Source organism: Lactuca virosa, chromosome 1 (assembly GCF_052849685.1).
Source record: "Lactuca virosa cultivar CGN04683 chromosome 1, Lactuca_virosa_CGN04683_v6, whole genome shotgun sequence".
NCBI classification, from domain to species: domain Eukaryota; kingdom Viridiplantae; phylum Streptophyta; class Magnoliopsida; order Asterales; family Asteraceae; genus Lactuca; species Lactuca virosa.
In genome coordinates this window covers 79,307,585-79,326,806 of record NC_136426.1, presented here as the reverse complement: position 1 = coordinate 79,326,806, position 19,222 = coordinate 79,307,585, and the positions used below count along the sequence as shown (strand labels likewise).

The 19,222-nt window shown below is 33.5% G+C and overlaps 1 protein-coding gene and 1 pseudogene across 1 annotated transcript; one reads left to right on the top strand and one right to left on the bottom strand.

The window, feature by feature from the left end:
• Positions 1-70: 70 nt before the first annotated feature.
• Positions 71-1,933, bottom strand: LOC145105365 (pentatricopeptide repeat-containing protein At4g21065 pseudogene; annotated as a pseudogene).
• Positions 1,934-13,180: 11,247 nt separating this feature from the next.
• LOC145148230 (LIM domain protein) lies at positions 13,181-16,523 on the top strand. Its single transcript, XM_079075124.1, has 3 exons — positions 13,181-15,442; positions 15,536-15,727; positions 15,849-16,523. The coding sequence occupies exons 1-3, from the start codon at positions 13,341-13,343 to the stop codon at positions 16,357-16,359; spliced, it is 2,805 nt and encodes a 934-aa protein (XP_078931250.1). The 5' UTR covers positions 13,181-13,340; the 3' UTR covers positions 16,360-16,523.
• The last annotated feature ends 2,699 nt before the right edge of the window (positions 16,524-19,222 follow it).

Here is a 19,222-nt window from a genome sequence, read left to right as displayed (position 1 = left end):
GGATCAAGCTGATTAACTATAGAATTAATGTTTATGTCGAGTTAAAGATCTTGATAGTTGTTATGTAATCATGTAAAATGCAAGTTTAGTATGTGATGCAAATGACATCAAGTTTCACCAAAAGTCTTTACATGAACAAATCCCATCTCTAAAGTGATGAAATCTATTTCTATCTCTAACAACAATCTCCCGATTATAAATCTTGGAAACAAACTTTGTTGCCGAATGACAATCGCTACAAACACGCAAGTTTTTCACAATGCGTATACGAGTGCCAGGTGGCGTTTTCAAAAGCGCGAATGCAATAGCTAATTTTTCACTATGTCTATTCAAAGCATCTTCTTTATCCTCTTCATTGATATCAAGTAACACCTCTGAAGTAGTAGCAACATATCCAGCCATCTTCATCTTCCACCCCATTTCATCAATCATCTCATGAATCTCTTTATCTAAATCATGTGTTCTATCACCCGAAACAAATTCATACATCTTGTTGTCTAATTCTATCATTGTACTCCCGGGAATCTTTTTTATTCCCTTTTCGCCCATCATGTCTCTGATTTTCTTTTTCTTTTCCCAATCGGACATTTTCCCGTATATATTCGAAAGCAAGACATAATTAGATTGATCCAACGGCTCGTATTCGATCAATTTTTTTGTGATGGTTTCACCGAGATTGAGTTGACCGTGTAGACGACACGCAGCGGTCAACGTCCTCCAGATTATCGGGTTTGGGTCAAGGGGCATTTTGGTAACAAAATCTAGTGCCTCTTTGACTAATCCTGCTCTACTGAAAAGGTCAACCATGCATCCGTAATGCTCGATTTTGGGTTTTATATGGAAGTTTGAAGTCATGGAGTCAAAGTACTTTTGGCCTTCGTTGACTAAACCTGAATGACTACAAGCTGAAAGCAACCCGATAAAAGTGACATCATCTGGTGGGACCCCAGAAAGATTCATTTTTTCAAATAATGAAGCAGCTTCTAACCCACGTCCATGCATTGCCATGCCCACAATCACAGAAGTCCAAGAAACAATGGTTTTATGATCCAAGGTTTTGAATAGCCTTAAAGCTTTATCCATGTCGCCACATTTAGTGAACATATCAATAAGGGCATTAGAAAGTTCGATGCTTTTTGGAATCTTTTCTCTTTCTATATAGTTTTCCACCCACTTTCCAAGCTCTAAAGCGCCTAAATCACTACAGGCGGAGAGAACAGAAACCATGGTGATCTCATCGGGTTTAACCCCAGCAATCTGCATCTCCCTAAACAACTCAACAGCACTGGTTGACTTTCCCATGCGTGCGTACCCACCGATCATTGCACTCCAGGATACAGAATCCGACTTAGGCATTTCATCGAACACTACTCGTGCATTCTCAACCCCACCACAAGAACAATACATGTGAACCATAGTATTCAAGACATGTATGTCCTCATCAAACCCAAACTTCACAACCTTACCATGAACAGATTCGCCTAAACGTAACCTCCCGACACCCGCGCAGGCCTTGAGGACAAATGGGTATGTGAACTTATTAGGGGTAACATCATTCCAAACCATGGTTTTGTAAATATCAACAGCTGTGATCTTGGATTGATGGGTTTGCGCGTAAGCTCTAATGACGGTGTTGTAAAGGAAAGTATCGTAGAGATGTGTTTTAGCATCCGGAGAGAATAGGATGGATGAAGCGTAGTCAATGGCATTGAGATCGGATGATGTTGAAGTGAATTTGGTGAGGACTAGTTGGTTGTCTTGGAGACCCAATTTGAAAATCTGTGCATGAATTTGGTTGAGATTAAGGAGTGTAGTGCAGGTTTGGAGGATGGATAAACATTGTTGTTCTGCTGCTCTTTTGTTGACGATGATTTTGGATGCTGGGAAGTGCATTTAATGTAAAGACAAACTACACAAAGGAAGAAAAGTCGGTTTTGTGCTAGTCTCTACTATTATAAACTCTTAAATTATCTTACGGCATTTCGAAATCACTGATTTATGCATTGAATTAGGTTTCCAGACATGGGTAAAAAAGAAAAATAATATGATAATTAAAAATGATAATGAAAAGTTAATGATTTATAAAAGTTTATCCTTATTTTTACATAACCACACCTATTTAAATTGCATAAAACCAAACCGATAAACCTATTTATTCATATTTGATGTTAGAATTCTACAATTACCAAGGTGTTTTTATCATTTTTTATATTTTACTTAATGGAAAGATGCCTCGATCAAGTAAGCTAGGTATAAGTTTTTTTTTTACCTAATGCAAATATAATGACATAATAAGTAAAATAAGAGAAAAACTACAACATTTAAAATTATAAACTGAGCCACACCCTTTAAACAAACCATCATTGAGTTATCAAAATCAGTAACCTGAAGGTAGTCACTATAAATTATATGCAAATACGTATACATGAGAAGAAACTAAAATGAAAAATGATAACTACCTCCACGTTATAGTTTATAAAAAATAAGGCAAACACCTTAGCTACATGCATAGATACCCTACTCCCAATACTAAAGAAATTAGTCTACAAATGGCTTGCATTATCCAAAACATTCATACTCTTATTTCTCTTTCTCATTTGTACTTGTTGGTTGACATATGCATTCATCATATGACATAAAAAGTAAAAGCAACATAATTTATTATTATCATATTTACAAAATCCCAAAACTAATTCACAAAGACAGTAAACCGATTAAATCACCTCTTTGTCGAACGGATACACTAAATATATAACAAAAACTCAACACATATGGAACAGCAAATGATTTGCTCGTATAAATTCAAATAACTTCCATGATTCGACATATTCTTGGATTAGAGCCGAAGCGAGAGGGACAGAGGGTTTAAAAAACAAATTACCCAAAAATCAGGGAAAATGAATCTATTCATCATCGCCATCATTATTCCAAAAGAAGGAAAATCTATAGAAAAAAAAAACGAAAATTAACCCTAACAGTTTGACGAGCGATGTTACTTACCATAATCCAAAAACCAAGTCGAACTGAAAGACATGGTCTAATCGCTTTGACTCAAGCTTGAAGGTTTTACCTTGTATAGAGAGAAATGGCTTGTGTGGTGGCTTCATGGAGTTTCCTTTTGATTGAAATCAACTGATCTTTATCTTCTTTGGCGTGAAATCAGAAAAAAAAAAAAAAAAAAAAGGATCAAAGTTTCAGATTTGTAGAACAGGATGAAAAGTTATGGCTAGGTTTGAATTTTCAATTTGAATATACGAAGAATGAGAAAATATGGCCTTAAATTCGGAGATGATTAGAATGAGGAACAACATTAACGTCACAAAGATTTGACAATAATACCCTTATACAAGAAATGAACTGAATATAATAAGAGGGTACTTTTGAAATTTAACATTGAACCAGATAAGCTGTAAACAATGTCACGTGTATAAAAGTTTCTTTTATTAATAAGGGAGATTTGTATTCGAATTATAAGCATATTATTATGTACGTTATGGTTTAAGGTACTCATTTAATCACAACAATGCTATAGTCTCCGTTTTCATATTGTATAACCATTAACATATTTTTGATATTGGTTGGAAATATGAAAACCACCTGTACTTTTCAGTTTTCATAACACGATTGTTGCTTTCCTATTTATCACTTTATCTCATAAAAAATGTGAGTACCGCTATATTCAATTCGAGTATCTATCATTTATTTATTATAATAAAAGATGTGAGTACCGCTATATTCAATTCGGGTATCTATCATTTATTTATAATAGTATGGCTCTGTACTATACTCCGATCATATATAGAACCGAACTTGATTTTACCACTTAAATACTTTGATCTATTGGTCTATATTGCCCATTACTCACTTTAAAAGCATTTAATATAGCATTCTACAAGTTCATCTAACTTATCTGGAGCTTCATAAAACATTTAGCATGGTAATTCATTTCTGTCACATGTTGCATAAGATTCTATCTAACTAAGGTATAGCAATCATGTAACTCATTCACACTTTCCATAACTAAAGTCTAAGCCAAGGAGTGAAATGATACAATCCTAAAGCCCTGTTTGTTTACCTCGTATTACCTCTTAATAATATATAGGTCTGAATTTATTGGTGTTTGTTTATAACTTTATTTGGCATCTGAATCTTAAAATCATCATTTATTCGGTCAGACATGTAACCATAAAAGGTGTGTTGCCTGTCATACCCCCAAACCAAAACGGTGGAAACGTTCGGGGCGGAGGACGTCATGTACAATATCATAACAATGCACAATAGTAAAACAAGCAACAACATCATCCATTGCATTAATAATATAGTTGATACAAGTGTGTTCTGTGTAAAGTTGTAAGACACCAAAAATATGTAATCAACAAAATAAAGACGAGTCTTGAATATGCTCCGTCTTCTCAAAAACCTGGTCATCTGTACCTGTCTACTGGTGACCTGAGAATACAAGTTATTTTGAAAGAGAGTATCAAGATAAAAGTTGAGTGAGTGCATAAGTATTTTTGTGTCAAATGTTTGCATTAGTTTCACGAAAATGTTTGTATATGTAAAGTAAAAATGTTTGTATCTTTCTAGAAAATCCTATATTTTCTACTTAAATGAAAAGTAGTCTTCTACGAATACTCAACCGTTTTGTATGCTTGTTCTCTCGTAAAAATGTATGTTTTTCCAAGTTTATGACTATCTTTACTAGAAAAATAGTTTGCATTTCTCAATGTGTGAATATCACAGTATGAATGTAATGGAAAATGAAGATGTACAGTAGTGTTGTGAAAAATACTTTACTGAAGCACTAACTACCTTAAAACCAATTAGTTAATTAAGGTAAAAATGTGATTAGGTTATAACCATGCTTGATTGACTAGTATAAAACACGACGTTCTTCAGACGTCGAAAATGGTATGACATTTGTCACCCGTAGACCTGCAGGTCCCACTGTAGCTACCAGCAAGGTGTAAGATGGTCAATCCCGTATAGATCTATACACAAACTCACGCTCTCCCTCCAGGAGACTCTGGTTACAAAACGTGACACAACAAGTATATTGTTATGCCATGAAATAGTGTTTCACATTCTAGTTGTTCTGTTCTTGTTATAGTATGTATGTTTATTTATGTTCTTGTTATAGTATGTATGTTCCTTTCTGTTCTTGTTATAATATGATTGTAATGTAATGTATAGTAGTAGTATGTATGAACTGACTCATGTATGTTTCACTGATCTAGAAATAGTAAGTAGTAATCATCTAAACTATACCTATTATAATTTACTAGTATGATTGTTTGACTGTTTCTGATTTGTAGAAAATACTCAATTACTCACCATAAGCAACTAAGTTAAGTATGATCCTTAAAAATGGGTTTAATATTCATATATGTATTTAATGAGTATAATTATGATTTAGCCGACAGTCGAACTAATGATCCTACCCTAAGCCCACAACCAAATAAGGAACAGGAGTCAAGGTGTTTAGCAGTAGTCCTAAGTCCGTTAAAGCATACTTATACGTAAATAAATAGACGAATATTATTTTGATATAAAAGAAGTCTAAAATAGTTTAAAAGAGTTTTAACAAGTTTTTGAGTATAAGAAATCCTTTTGTTTGTTGTTTTCACACGTAAATGGTTAACACATTTGTATTGTGTTCTACTTGTATTCTCCCCCTAAAAGCATTTAAAAGCATTTAAAATTGTATTTGTAGGGGTATGAACTCACCTGATGTGAGTGATTCGAATGAAAGTTCGATATAGGATGCTTGGTATCACTTAGTGAAGTCCCGTGCACAAACGGATCAATGAAGTGTTAGAACTGAAAATGGGAGGCTGAAAGATGATCACGACCAAGAGTGAAGGGTTCACGGCCCTTGAGTTGATCACGGCCTAAGAACACTTGAGTGTTCACGGCCCAAACTTGAAGGGTTCACGGCCAGAACTCTTGAAGATCTTTGATGAAAAGATGATGAATCAAGATGGAAGGCAAGGAACTTCTCAAAGACAACAAGAAAGGGATGAGTTACTTACGATTTAGAGGGGAAAAGAGAGCTTTTGGTTGATGATAGTTGAGAGAAAACTTGATGTTCACGGCTAGAAGATGAAGAAATGATGAGAAAATGAGCCAAACTCTTATATATAGCATGGAGTTCACGGTCAAGGATGGGTTCACGGCCGTGAACCTAGTTTGCGGCCGTGAACCACTCTTGAAGGGGTTTCTAGCTCGGATGCAGTCCACTGATCTCAAGCTATTACTTCCTAACACCCAAACCTTAGGTGTACAAGGCTTAGAAACTCATAAAATAATCCTTAACACAGTAAAAGGTAACAGAAACAAGTCTGACTTTTGATTGATTTGATTGACTTTTCAATATAGGAATTTCGAGTTGTCACATTGCCCTTTTTTCCCTACCCTTGTTGTCCCTTTCTCTTCTTCTTTCATCCACCGAACACCAGCCTCCATCCCTCTTCTTCCTGTATCTCTGACGTCACATAGCATCGACGCCCATCGCACAAATCCGGCCACCATTGATTGAGCATGGGAGAAAACTGACTCCTACTTGATCTTTGGTGTACGGTAGAAACAGAAACACAAATAGAGAAAGAAGTCGAAGGGTAGAATAAGTCGCTTTAGGTATGTACCATTCTTCAGTTTTAACTTTTTCTCTCTCCCCCAAATACGCTGAATTGTCGATTTCTGGTTAAAATCAGGCTATTATTTGTGCTGATTTTGCTGAATCGCTGAAATTATTTGATGGAGTTATGTTATGATGTTAAGGAATCTGTGTTGATTTTGTTGAATTTTTTTCCCTGGGCCGAATTATGTTCTAATGCAAAAATTTTGAAATTATCCTCCACATTTGATGAAATTATTTGTTGACTTTGCTGAAAAGTTCATGAAGTTTGAATTGGATGATCTACTAGTAGGATTGAGTATAGTATTGAATGTTGGATGTCTTTACTCTCCATTTGTTTCTTTTCGAGTAACATACCTATGTTTGACTCCATTTCATAATTAAATTAGAGTTTCACAGTTACTGATTTGGATATATTATGAATTCATGTGTATTATGTGCATTTTTATGATCATGAGGACATGCTTTGTGCAGGTTGTTTAGAAACCACCCCAAGCAACATGGATTTGCAAGGAATCGATCAACTTCCAGTTGTTGTGTGTATGTTTTTTCTTTATATTAACAACATTTTTCATTCCTGATTGTATACATTTTTCATTATTTTTGTCCAAAATTGTAACTGTTTTATGTTTGAATGTTATGAAATTTAACAAACATTTGTCAATCTTGATATGATGCTTAAGCATTCATATCATTGAATCAAAAAATCGAATTCAAAACCGATAGATTATTAAGGTTTCTATTTATCAATAAAGGACGTTCGTTGTGTGTAAAATGGTTGAAGTTGAGAAGTATGACGTATTGTATGGAGAATTTTTTTGGTGTCATGTTTGAGTTGAAAGATATTTGTTATTCGATACTTTAAATCTTGGATGTTGAACCTTATATAAGTTTTTACACTGTCTAGTTTTTTGTATGGTGTTTAATTGTTTTGTAATTATTCAAGGAGTTGGTTCAGTTATTTTTTAAAATGGAAGCATTAAATTTAGCAAAAAAACTAATAATAGAGAAGGGTAAAATGATCATTTTCATCATTCAACACAATAATTCAGAGGTTCCAACCAAACAACATGTTAAAATTCAGATCTTAAAAATTCAGACCCTTTTAGAAATTCAGACCCCTTAAAATTTTAAATCCTGTCAAACAACCCCTAAATGTCTCTAATACCAAATTGTAACACCCCAAAAATTTCAAACTGTTTCAAAGCTATGGTTATAAAATCTTTTCAGGAATTAACCCGCATTTAATAAAAACTCGGTACCATAAAAGCATTTACAATTAAAGCATTGTGTGTTACTATTTGTTAGGCGTGTCAAACCCAACAAATAAAGGGTACAAATGACTCCTTAAACACTACTACTATGCACTAAAAACGTAGTACAAGGTGAGTAGGGTCGATCCACAGAGACACGGGACAAGTGTTTATACCTTTTTGCGTAAGGTACAAAAATGGTCACAGAATGGGGGGAATTTATAAGCAATGATTTAAACTATAGAATAAAGCAATAAGTAAATGATTGATTAAGTGAAATAAGTTGAAGATTTGTAAGTACTCCAACTCTATGCAAGACAAATTAGCAATGTGATTCCATGGATGACAAGATATTTGTTTAATTCTATCTAAGTTGGTACTTGAAAGTGTTAACAAGCTCTAACACTTCCCATTCACCACAATAATTAACCAAAACAAGCTCTTTGATTAATCCTAACCTTACCAATCTAATCTAAACAAACTCTTAGAATTAGGTTGAAAGATTGCATTAAACTTTATGTGAATGTTCCCAACAACACTCAATACTCCTCATAAGCTCGGGAGCATAAGAATGTGTGGATAAGATTTACACTAAATTCATTCAATAGAAATCAGTTTAGTTCTTGTTACCTAGTCCAATTTACAAAACAATTACGGATTTTGCAATTAGATAACTTGAATGATCTAACCCTAATTCAAATGGCCAATAAGAATCACAATTAGAATCAAACATTCGATTGAAACAAAATCAAATTCACTAGATAGAAAATTGAAAGAAAACATCAAGTCATATGATTGAAATCACAACTAGAAGTCAAGACATAAAGTTGGAGAATCTAGGGTTCTAGCCACTCATGACTAGAACAAGATCACAAATCTAGAAAATGAAATTAAAGTTCTTACAAAATGAAATCAAATGTTCCCAAGTGTTAATCAACTTCAAAGTCCTCAAGAAAAATCGCCTTCTCTACTCCAAAAGTCGACCCCCCAAAGTAAAAAGTCGGTTCCCCTCTTTAAAAATGGTGAAAAACTGCTTTAAAACCCGCATTTACGTTTACACGGCCGCGTAAATTAACATTGTCATTTACACGGCCCGCGTAAACGCAAAAATATACTGTGCAGAAATCTACGTTTATACGGCCCGCGTAAACGCAAGGCTTGCATTTACACGGCCGTGTAAATCTCTGTAAAGCCAAAATCTTCATTTCTTTGATATCTTGCTCCTCGGTGCTCCGCAAGTCCTGAAATTTTGTCCGCAACTTTTATTTACCTCCTCCAACAATATCCTACCTCCAAAAGTCCCTGGAATATCACAAAAGTATGTGAATGAAATTACCTCATGAAAAATCCCGAAAAACATGCAAAATGCATGAGTTTAAGCCTATATGCAATGTACTTTTATGAAATAAAGCTACAAAATGGGTACATGAAATGCACCTAACACTATTAAACATCAATACAACAATAACAAGCAAATAAGAATCACATCAATACAATAAATAAGGAACTTAACAAGTTCCACACCATTCTCTATCTCTCAACTTCTAACTTTCATATATCATCTTTTCTCCTTAAGTGGAACCTGGGATACACGACATTAAAAAGAGATACTTAACAATCATGTCTCGTGAGATACGTGGGTTTGCGACCCAAAACCTTTATCATATTTTTATCAAAAATATTTCAAAGCATTTTCATGTAAATTGTCTCATACATAACATAACATATCATATCATATCATTTCATAAGACATTTTTCCATATTCTATTCCATATCAAAACATTTTATTGGACTTAACATAATTCAAAAGGCATTTCATTTCACATTACATTCAATTATTTCATTAACGACTAATTATGGTATTAAATCGTTGCCATTTTTATACTTAAGGTCTACGCCCAATAAATGAACCACTCCCAGGTCTAGACCAAGGTGGAAAGAACAAATCAATTTATCAAGGCATCGTATCAATTAGGACATCTATCTCTTATGAGGTATCATGGCCCGAGCAGGTTTCATTGTGTCTTTTTATCTTTTTTGTAGCTTTCACATTCCTCGTCATCAATACACATATCATCATTTTCAATAGCATATGTTACTAGAAAAATATACTTTAAAAAGATAAATTTCACATATCAAAACATTTGTTCTTCCAAAACATTCTTTACTTTCAAAAACGTTTTTGCCTTCAAGACATTCTTTTCAAAAGCATTTAATATTTTCATTTCGAAACATTTTGTATATCAAAGCTTTAGTATTTCATTATCATAAAAATCATTTTGTCATGTACCCCAAAGTGGGAAAATTCCACACGTACTCACCTCAAGCATACGAAGGTTAGCTAGTCCTCTTCTAGTTCTTTTTCTTAGATCAACACTCTCAAACACCACATATATAACATGAATGTGAAGGTCAACAAAATGACCAAAATACCCTTCTAAAATTTTTAACATTTAGATATTCCCCACAGACTTATTTACTTCCTATTAGTTTATATATAAAGTTTGAGGGCAATCGGATGTCATTTACTAGGTTTTCCACAAAAAAATACACTTAACAGAACATTTAACACGCCCCCATGTCAAATGTGTAGGTCACCTTTTGTGCAGAATTTTGCTAAAAGCTTTGTAACTTGTTCCCTAGACCTCCAATGGCCACCAAATTTTACCAAGTGGTTATTAAAGACTAAATAAAGGTTATCAACTTCTCAAATACTCAATTAAACCCTATAATCATGATTACTTAATCATTAGGACCTTTATCAAAATGTTAAGTTCATAATGCTTACAAACACTCAGATGAAAGGGTTAGGAGCTCAAGTTGCTCAAAAACGCTCTTCAACCAATATGATGTATTCACAAATCATTTAATACATCATTGGGTGTTTCCATGTACATAAAACCACAACCAATCTCATTGTAAGTACCTAATATAACCATGGAATCCTTAATTCCATTCCATGTTCCCAAATTACCCTTGGGCCAAAACAATCACTAAAGCTAGAACTTCACTACCATTCATTCGTGTTAATGTTCCAATAACATATCTAGAGTGTCAATTCATGTTCATGAATGCCATTCACTTATTATATGTCAATCATTATATAATGGCAATAGATTTCCTAAAATGCCCTTTTGGCCAGTTATTCCATAAATTCAACTATATATCACCCAAGCCTTCATGTTCTTGCATTTAAATCATATTATTAGTATCATTTCATGTTTACGAGTATCATATACTCATCAAATGCTCACATACAATTAATTCTGTTGTTTTCATCACAATTTCCCTAAAATCACCTAAAATTCACGTTCATACTTGATTCCACCATCATGGATGTGATTGAGCATTCCAATTGGGTTTATTGACATCAAAAATCATATAAGTCATTGAATCCATTCCAATCTAACATATAAACATGAAATCCCTTATTTGAATTTTTAGGGTTCATGAGGGGTTTCATTAAAATCCTCAAACCCATCAATATGATGATTTGACTGAGATTGATATTGAGATCATCAAAACAACTCAAGAGAGGTTAGAAACCAAAACCCTAATCAAAGAATCAAACTAATTTCGACATTGAGGTTTTCCCCAAACCTTGAATTCGAAATATAGAGTTAGAGGATAAGAAATTATACCTCTCAAGCTTGATGTTACTTTATATCTTCAATTCCTAGCTTGATTCCTCAATGACCACTCTAAATCTTCCTTTGCTTAATAGAATTCACCATTTACCTCTCTCTTTCTCTTAACCGCGTTATTTTTTAAGCAAATGGGATCGAAGACCCATTAACTAGTTTTGAACTTTATCAACTTGCCACTTTCGGTCCCTCATTTCAAAACCTCTTTCAAAATAACTCCAAACTAACTTAGAAGCTTTAATGAACTTCCAAAATGGCCCCTCAACATCATAATCTTCGCAACTTAGTCTAAGTTATTTAAGTTGGTCAAATCTCTAGTCAAACCTAAGTTTCACCCGATTGTCACAATAATCCTTTAACTTTTAAGATGTTATAATTTTCACTTCTAACCTTCCAAACTTCATATCAACCAATGATATGCTTACTTCTTAATGCTCTAACTATATACACCATCTCTCTTCTATTCACTTTATTTATTTAATAACCAAGTCTTAAATTTTAGGATGTTACAGACTGTTGGTATTATTATCAAAGTATAGATGAAGCTTTAAAGGATTATTACGTGGGAGCTTGGATGTTTGTACGTGTGGAGCTTTAATTAGATACACTAATGTCTTTGGAACTTGTACTATGACATTTATATGCTCTTAAATGACACACTTGTGTTCAAACCTGTATAATGAGGTGTATATTCGATTCTTATACGCTATATATAGATGGAGAGAGTTAGGTTTTATGTCATTATTGCATAATACGCCCTTTAGATTATTTGATGCTCTTTGTTTTCTTAGAACTCTTAATTAGTGTTCCAAGTTCTTGCTCACTGTTAGGATAAAACAATATTGAATAAAGAGTGTAGTGTAGGATATGTGTAATGAAATTTATTTTGTAAGATAATCGTTTTAACGAGAAGTTGATGGTTATAGTTTTGTCACACTTAAATAAGAAACCAAATCACAAACATACATCTAAACAATTGAAAGTTAAATACCAACAAGTTTTTAGCCTAACAGTATGATGAAATGTCATTTTTCGATGAGGTTAATGGTTTAAGTTCCATCTTGAACATATATGTTATTCGATTTAGAGTGGGTGCATTGCCGTTTTAAAAAATAAAAATAAAAAAATGAAAGTTAAGTTATAGAAGAAATAGAACAATGACAATATAGTGAGTTGACAATAATTTATAACACTTTAAAACTAAACAATGTTAAAATTGGAGACAAAATCTATAATAAAACCACGTTAAAAAAACTATTTTATGCAAGTTAAATTTTTCCTAAAATTATAACTACAAAAAATAAAAAACCACACTTATTACGTATTACTTTTGCAATTTCTTTAAATGAATTTTTGGCTGACTTTTTTTTTAAAAACTAAATTATAAAAAGAGCATAAAAGAAATTATAAAAGATAAGAATACCATGTCGGGTGATCCAGGAACAAAAACGCAACAAAATTTAAACTTAATAACAAAATTTTAACAAAAATTCATTACACTGAAAATGTATATTCTCGTTAACAATGTTTTTTTTTTTTTTTAATTGTTTTTTTCATTTACTTTAACAATTATGATACGTCGTTTTTTTAAATTATATAAACCGGTCATGACTTTTAAACTCATATAATTCTCCCGCCATTGCTACATTGCCGCCCATTTTGTCCCGGTCTCTCTCTCTCTCTCCACGTTGGTGCGGCGCAAGTTAGCATCCTGGATCTGCAATAAGCATATCTGCTCTTCTACTTCTACAGCGAGAACCCCGTATCTCTGTGCTCTCCCCGAAAGTCTTAAAATATCAAGCTTGAATGGCGGACGCCATTGATTTCTCAAAAACACAGCGTATAGTTCTTCTCGTAGACCTCAACCCATTTCTATCCCAATTTCCTAACCCTAATTACATCACCTCCATTCTTGCTACCTCCAATATTCTTTTATCTCCCCCCCCTCTTTCATCTTCTCTTTTCTCCTTCAAGCTCTTCTTCTCTTCTCTCTCCTCTCTCGATTCTGTCTCTACGCTCCGCCATCTGCTTCCCAGTTATTCTTCTGCTTCTGTATCCTTCAATTCTCCTTCGCAAACCCTAGATTCTCTCTCGCACACCCTTAATTCCATCTCTTCTACCAAATTGACGTATTCCCCTTCAAATGCTTCACATATAGCCAGCTCTTTGCTTCAACTCGCTCGCGACTATGGCTGGGAGTTCGATATTGAGAATCTTCCAGGTAAAATTCACTCTGATCCCATCGATGTCCGCTCAAATTTGGTTATTTTGTTGTCGCCAGTTTGTAGATCGTTGAAATCCTTAGCTGAGTTTGTGTCTGTTGATGTCGATAATGATTGCTTGATGAATTTAGATGTTTATGGTGCTAAGTTTCGTGACTGCTTTGGTGCTGTTAATGATGCATTTAATAGTAAGGACATACATTTCTGTTGGGTTGACATTCATAGCCACGAAGAAGAAGAAGCCAAAAACAATAAATCCGAGAAGCAATCTGCTATTATTGGAAATGAAATTAGGAAATTTGGTTGGGGATTTTGCTCTGCTGATTCCATTGTTCTAGGTTCTGCGCTTGTTTCTTTCGGGTTGATATATCCAGTTATTGGGATCTCATCTAAGTTGCTAGATTCTCCTAAATTAGATAAAAGGATCCGTGGGCAATTAAGTCTCGAGATTTTGGATGTCCATGGTAAGCCCATAGAGTGGAAATGCTGTGATCTTAATTTGCTGCATCTAAAGGCATCATCAAAGCCTAGCTCAAAAGCTGAAGTTGTCAACTCTGTGAGCACATTTTTGGGTAATTTAAACAATGGAATTATGAAGTTGCACATCACATCTGTTCACAAGTACACCGTGTGTGAAAAACTTGAAGAATTTTCTTCAGATCATTTTTTAGTTCAATCTGCAAAATCTGCCAAAAAGGAGAAAGATGGTTTAGACATTTTTTTGGCTGATAAGGTTCTTGAACAATTAGCCAGTGAAAAATCTGAGTTCTTTGAGAAGCATTCGGTTCCAACATGGCAGATTTTACTTAGTTTTCTTTATAGCAAGGGTTACTGGGCTTTGTTATCTATATCAAATAACAATGGGGATTCTCACACAGGGATTCTCAAGCCATTCACAGTTCATTCAGCTGTCCTCTTGTTCTTAGATCATAACAATGCTCTTGTTCAAAAAGATGGTGGATCAAACCTCTTGATAGAGAATAAACTTTCTCAAGGTGACTTTGATTCTCAAAAGGGTACTTCCCCATCTGGAAAATATGTTCATTTAGCTGGTGGAAAGAGAAGAAAGATTAAAAAACACACACATCGGGACCTTACATGGAGTGCATTCTGCAAGGCTGCATACGAGCTTTTAGATGTGGACTTAACAGAGGTTTATTTTGCCAATGGCTTGAAAAAGTCAAAGAAGTTGAAGTTTCTGAAATGCTGGATGACAGAAGTGAAAAACAAGAGCTTATCTTCCAATAACATACCAGATAGATCATGCAAAATGGGTCCAGATTCAATTCAGCAAAAAGAAACAGATGTAAATGAAGATATTTCTGCAAGCCATCAAGAAAGCGATGGGCCTCTTACATTGGCTATTAGTTCTCAACAGTCAAGAATCCAGGGGGATGCTGATTTTGAATCTTGTTCAGAAACTCCAGAAGCTTTTTTCAGTAGTTTGCCTAAGAGAATTCAAGAGGGGCTTGAATCTGATGGTGTGGACTTGAAGATCATGGCAGAGAGTTTTGTAAACTCGTCCATTTATTGGTTATCTCAAAAGCAGAAAAATATGGAAAATCTTGATGAATCTTGTTCTGCTCAAGTTGCTGAAATCATACAGTTACTACTAACAGAGCCCAAAGATTTAAAGGAACATAAAGATAATGATCCAAGTTCTACCTCAAAATACCTAGTCAAAGAGTATCCTTTTATTCTTTTTATTTTTTTACATATTATTGGTAAATTGGTAATATATCTTTATTTGGTCTAATCTTTTCCTTAATAAACTTAAAGATACGAATTACAAATTTTGCTCCGGATGGAGATACTTCAGTCAGAATATGCAGGGAGTATGAAGGGGAGTTTGAAGACGAAGCTTGTGAAACAGATTTGTTCCCTATTGGAGATCTTTCAATACCTTGTGGAAGGAGGCTTTCATGGTGATATCAGTCTTTATGCGTACGTCGAGAAAACCATAAAAACAAGGTACTTCGTTTGTTTCTTTGATTATTTGATAGTTTCCACAGTTTTTGTATCCAAGTTCTAGCCATTTCTCAGTTGCCCACCAACTGTTTGATAATTTGCTTGTGATAAATTCAATTTTCAGGTATTCACAGAATCTGGAAGACGTGGTGAAGAAGATCTACGATGAAATGGACCTGTTACCATTTGGTGAAGAAAACGAAGATCAGGGTATGATGTTGAACAGCGAGGATAGTAGTCACGAGATGGCTGCTGCTAATAAGATGATGATTCACGATTCATTATTTTTAGAAGATGAACCATCGCATCCTCCAGTTGACAACTTCGATTTAGGAGACACAGAAAAGGATGATGAACAAAAGTTAATTGAGGCTCGTGAGAGGAGAGAGAGGGCTAAAAGGTTCGTATCCACAGGCCGAAAGCCCGATTTGCAGAGGGTTTGGGCTCCGAAGCCATTACAAACAACCAAGGTTAGACCCGTATCTAATAAAGAATCCAAAAGGAAGAAACAACGGAGGGCTGGTTATAGCGTGGTTTGTGAGACTCCGATGATAGGCGGCGGAAGAGACAAGAAAGATGAACGGGGTGGTGGATCTAATTCTGTTTACAAAGCTTTGTTTCAAGATGACATGTGAATAATGAATGAGATCCAATCATTACTAATCAAGCTTTGACGAGACACCCAAAAGAGCATCAACCCAATGATGATGCTTAAGTTTGTGTTTATTAACTTCACTTGATTTTTCTTTGTAAAGTCTGGACTTACAAATTAATTAATTAAGTTATATAACTTGGCAAAGGCTAAGTACAGAACATTCGTATTCATCTTTTAATGATAACATACTTCTTATGTGTGGATTGTTATGAGTAAATATTCGTTTATTGGGACCAGATTTAGCAACATACTTTACTCTTATTTGCTTTCTCCAAAATATGCAACATACTTCATCTTAGAAGCACAAATTCGCGAGCAATGAGTTACAGTTTTAGAAAGTTCATTACTTAAAAATTGACAAAATAAATAAATTGAATGACTAAAAATGGTCAAACACATTTCGTTGGCCATTTTTACCTCTTCTTTTTCAATAATTTATTTGTAACCCAACAATTTATTCTCGTACTTTATGCATAAGTTTTATTTTTAAACTGCTTGGAGTTAATATTATTGTGATATACTATAGGACGAATTATAGACGTAAACGACACCGTGCCGAGCTCATCATAGATTTGGAATTAACACTATTTTGTGGCTAAATCAAGGACTGTGCCTAAAATCTGTCGTTTTATTCTATTAATTTATTGATCATGTATATGTATCTCTGCTACAAATAAAAATTAAATAATTATGTTCAAATGCTTAATTAATGTAAGATGCTACAAATAAAAAATTAAATAATTATGTTCAAATGTTTAGTTAATGTGAGATAAGGCCATTATTTTTGGTCATTCAACTTAGTAATAGATTGCAATTCACTTTTGGTTTTCTAAATTCCTAATTTATGATTGACACATTTTTGTCCTTTGGATTTCAAATTTCATTTTTCCAAAAGTGATTAGTTTTCTTGCATCTTTGGTTAGCTAATTGAATATTTCAAACACATAATTTAACTATGAACTCCATGTGAACTCAATCCGAATTCCGAGGTTTTGTTGGTTTATATTTTTATTGTATCAACGACAATGCTCATATTCAAGTCAGGTTTTTGATCTTGTGGGATTAAGTATTCAATTTGTTATGCAAGAAGGCAACAATAAAACAACACATGGATTTAGGGGGTGTTTGGATTAGCTTATTAGCTTTTATTTGTGGTGGGAATAAACAATAAGCAATAAGGAAGGGGGGAGATGCTTATTAAAATTAGCTTATTTAGCTTATTTCTAACACAATAAGCTTATTTTTAAGGATTTTATCCAAACAATTAAACTTAGCTTATTGTGGTGGAAATAAACAATAAGCACCGTCTTTTTTTTTTCCTATCCAAACACCCCCCTTAATGTGGTTCGGTCGATGTGACCTACTCCATATATAGGCAGGAAGCCGAAAACCGAAGAACTCTTCTATTACCAAATTATTTTAATAGTGATTATCACATACGACTTAGGGCCTCGACCCTAAGCCTACTCCAAACATTTCTCACATCAGTATTTGATGTTGGGTTTCTTCAATTTGTTTCGGGTCGGGTCACCAAATTCCAAGTTATACATTAACATAATTTTATGATTTTAATATTCTTTCCAATATAGATTGTCAAGATCAGAAATCTTACATAAGATTGTTTTTGTATTTTACAAGATTGTGATCATAAGATCGGATCGCGATCGAAAGATCCTAACACACAAACTAATTTCTTTTATATGGGTTGTAACTTATATCAAATATTAACACTCAAATTCATAAAAGGAGCTGAACTTGAACTTCAAATTTTAGAGAATCATAAGACCAAATTTCTAATATTAAGGAATAAATATTTATTGTACAAGAATACCATATGTATTAATATTAAGCATCATATGTACAATCTTAAGATATTTATTGTACAAGAATACCATATGTATTAATATTAAGCATCATATGTACAATCTTAAGATCTTACCCATGATCTTACCATCTAACAATCATACACAAATGTTACCCTCTAACTCGATCTTGTTAGATCAAAATCTTTTTTGGATGGTAGGATCATAATATTGTATGGGTCTTACAACCAAGATCACAATTTTAAAATATGTTTGTGGTTGTTATCAGTAGTCTATCCAAAATTTTATATTATCTTAATGTATCAATGATGTGGTAAACAGTTTTAATTTAGTTATATAAAAGTAAATAATAAATAGTTATAAAATCAATTTAATTAACTGTTTGTTAATTTGATAATAGAACCTTTTTAGAACGATTATCAAATAAATTTTAAATGATCTTTTATTAAATGTGTTGCGTATGGATTATTACTAATCTATTCCATTTATAATTTGTCCCATTTATGTATAAAATTCTTTGATTTCCCTACAGCTCTTTGTTTCTTTGTAATTATAATTTCCGAAATCCAAATGGAGGACTGAGGAGTCGTTGCAATCTCGTAGTCAAGTTGACATTTATAACTCAAAGAAATTCTCAATCGACATCCTACAATTTGCTTTCTCCTCTAATCAAACACATAACCACGTCAACTAAAAAAAATCACCAATTGATGATGATGCTTTCTCCCTATCCAACACATACTATGAGAGCGTAAATGTTTTCTGAGTGCAATGTTAAACATATGTTTTCTACGGTAGACATATATTTTATTTATGATTTAACTTGATGACTACGTTGTCTCATGCATATTTGTTATAATAGACTTCCATTTTTTTTTTGAAAAAATGTTATCGTAAGTATTTTGTAAAATATGAATTTTGAATTGTCGTAATTTTAGTATGAAGTAAAATATCATCGTGACATGTATAACAATCTTGTAATTTATAATATTATAAATGAGTCGGATATCTATTAATCTT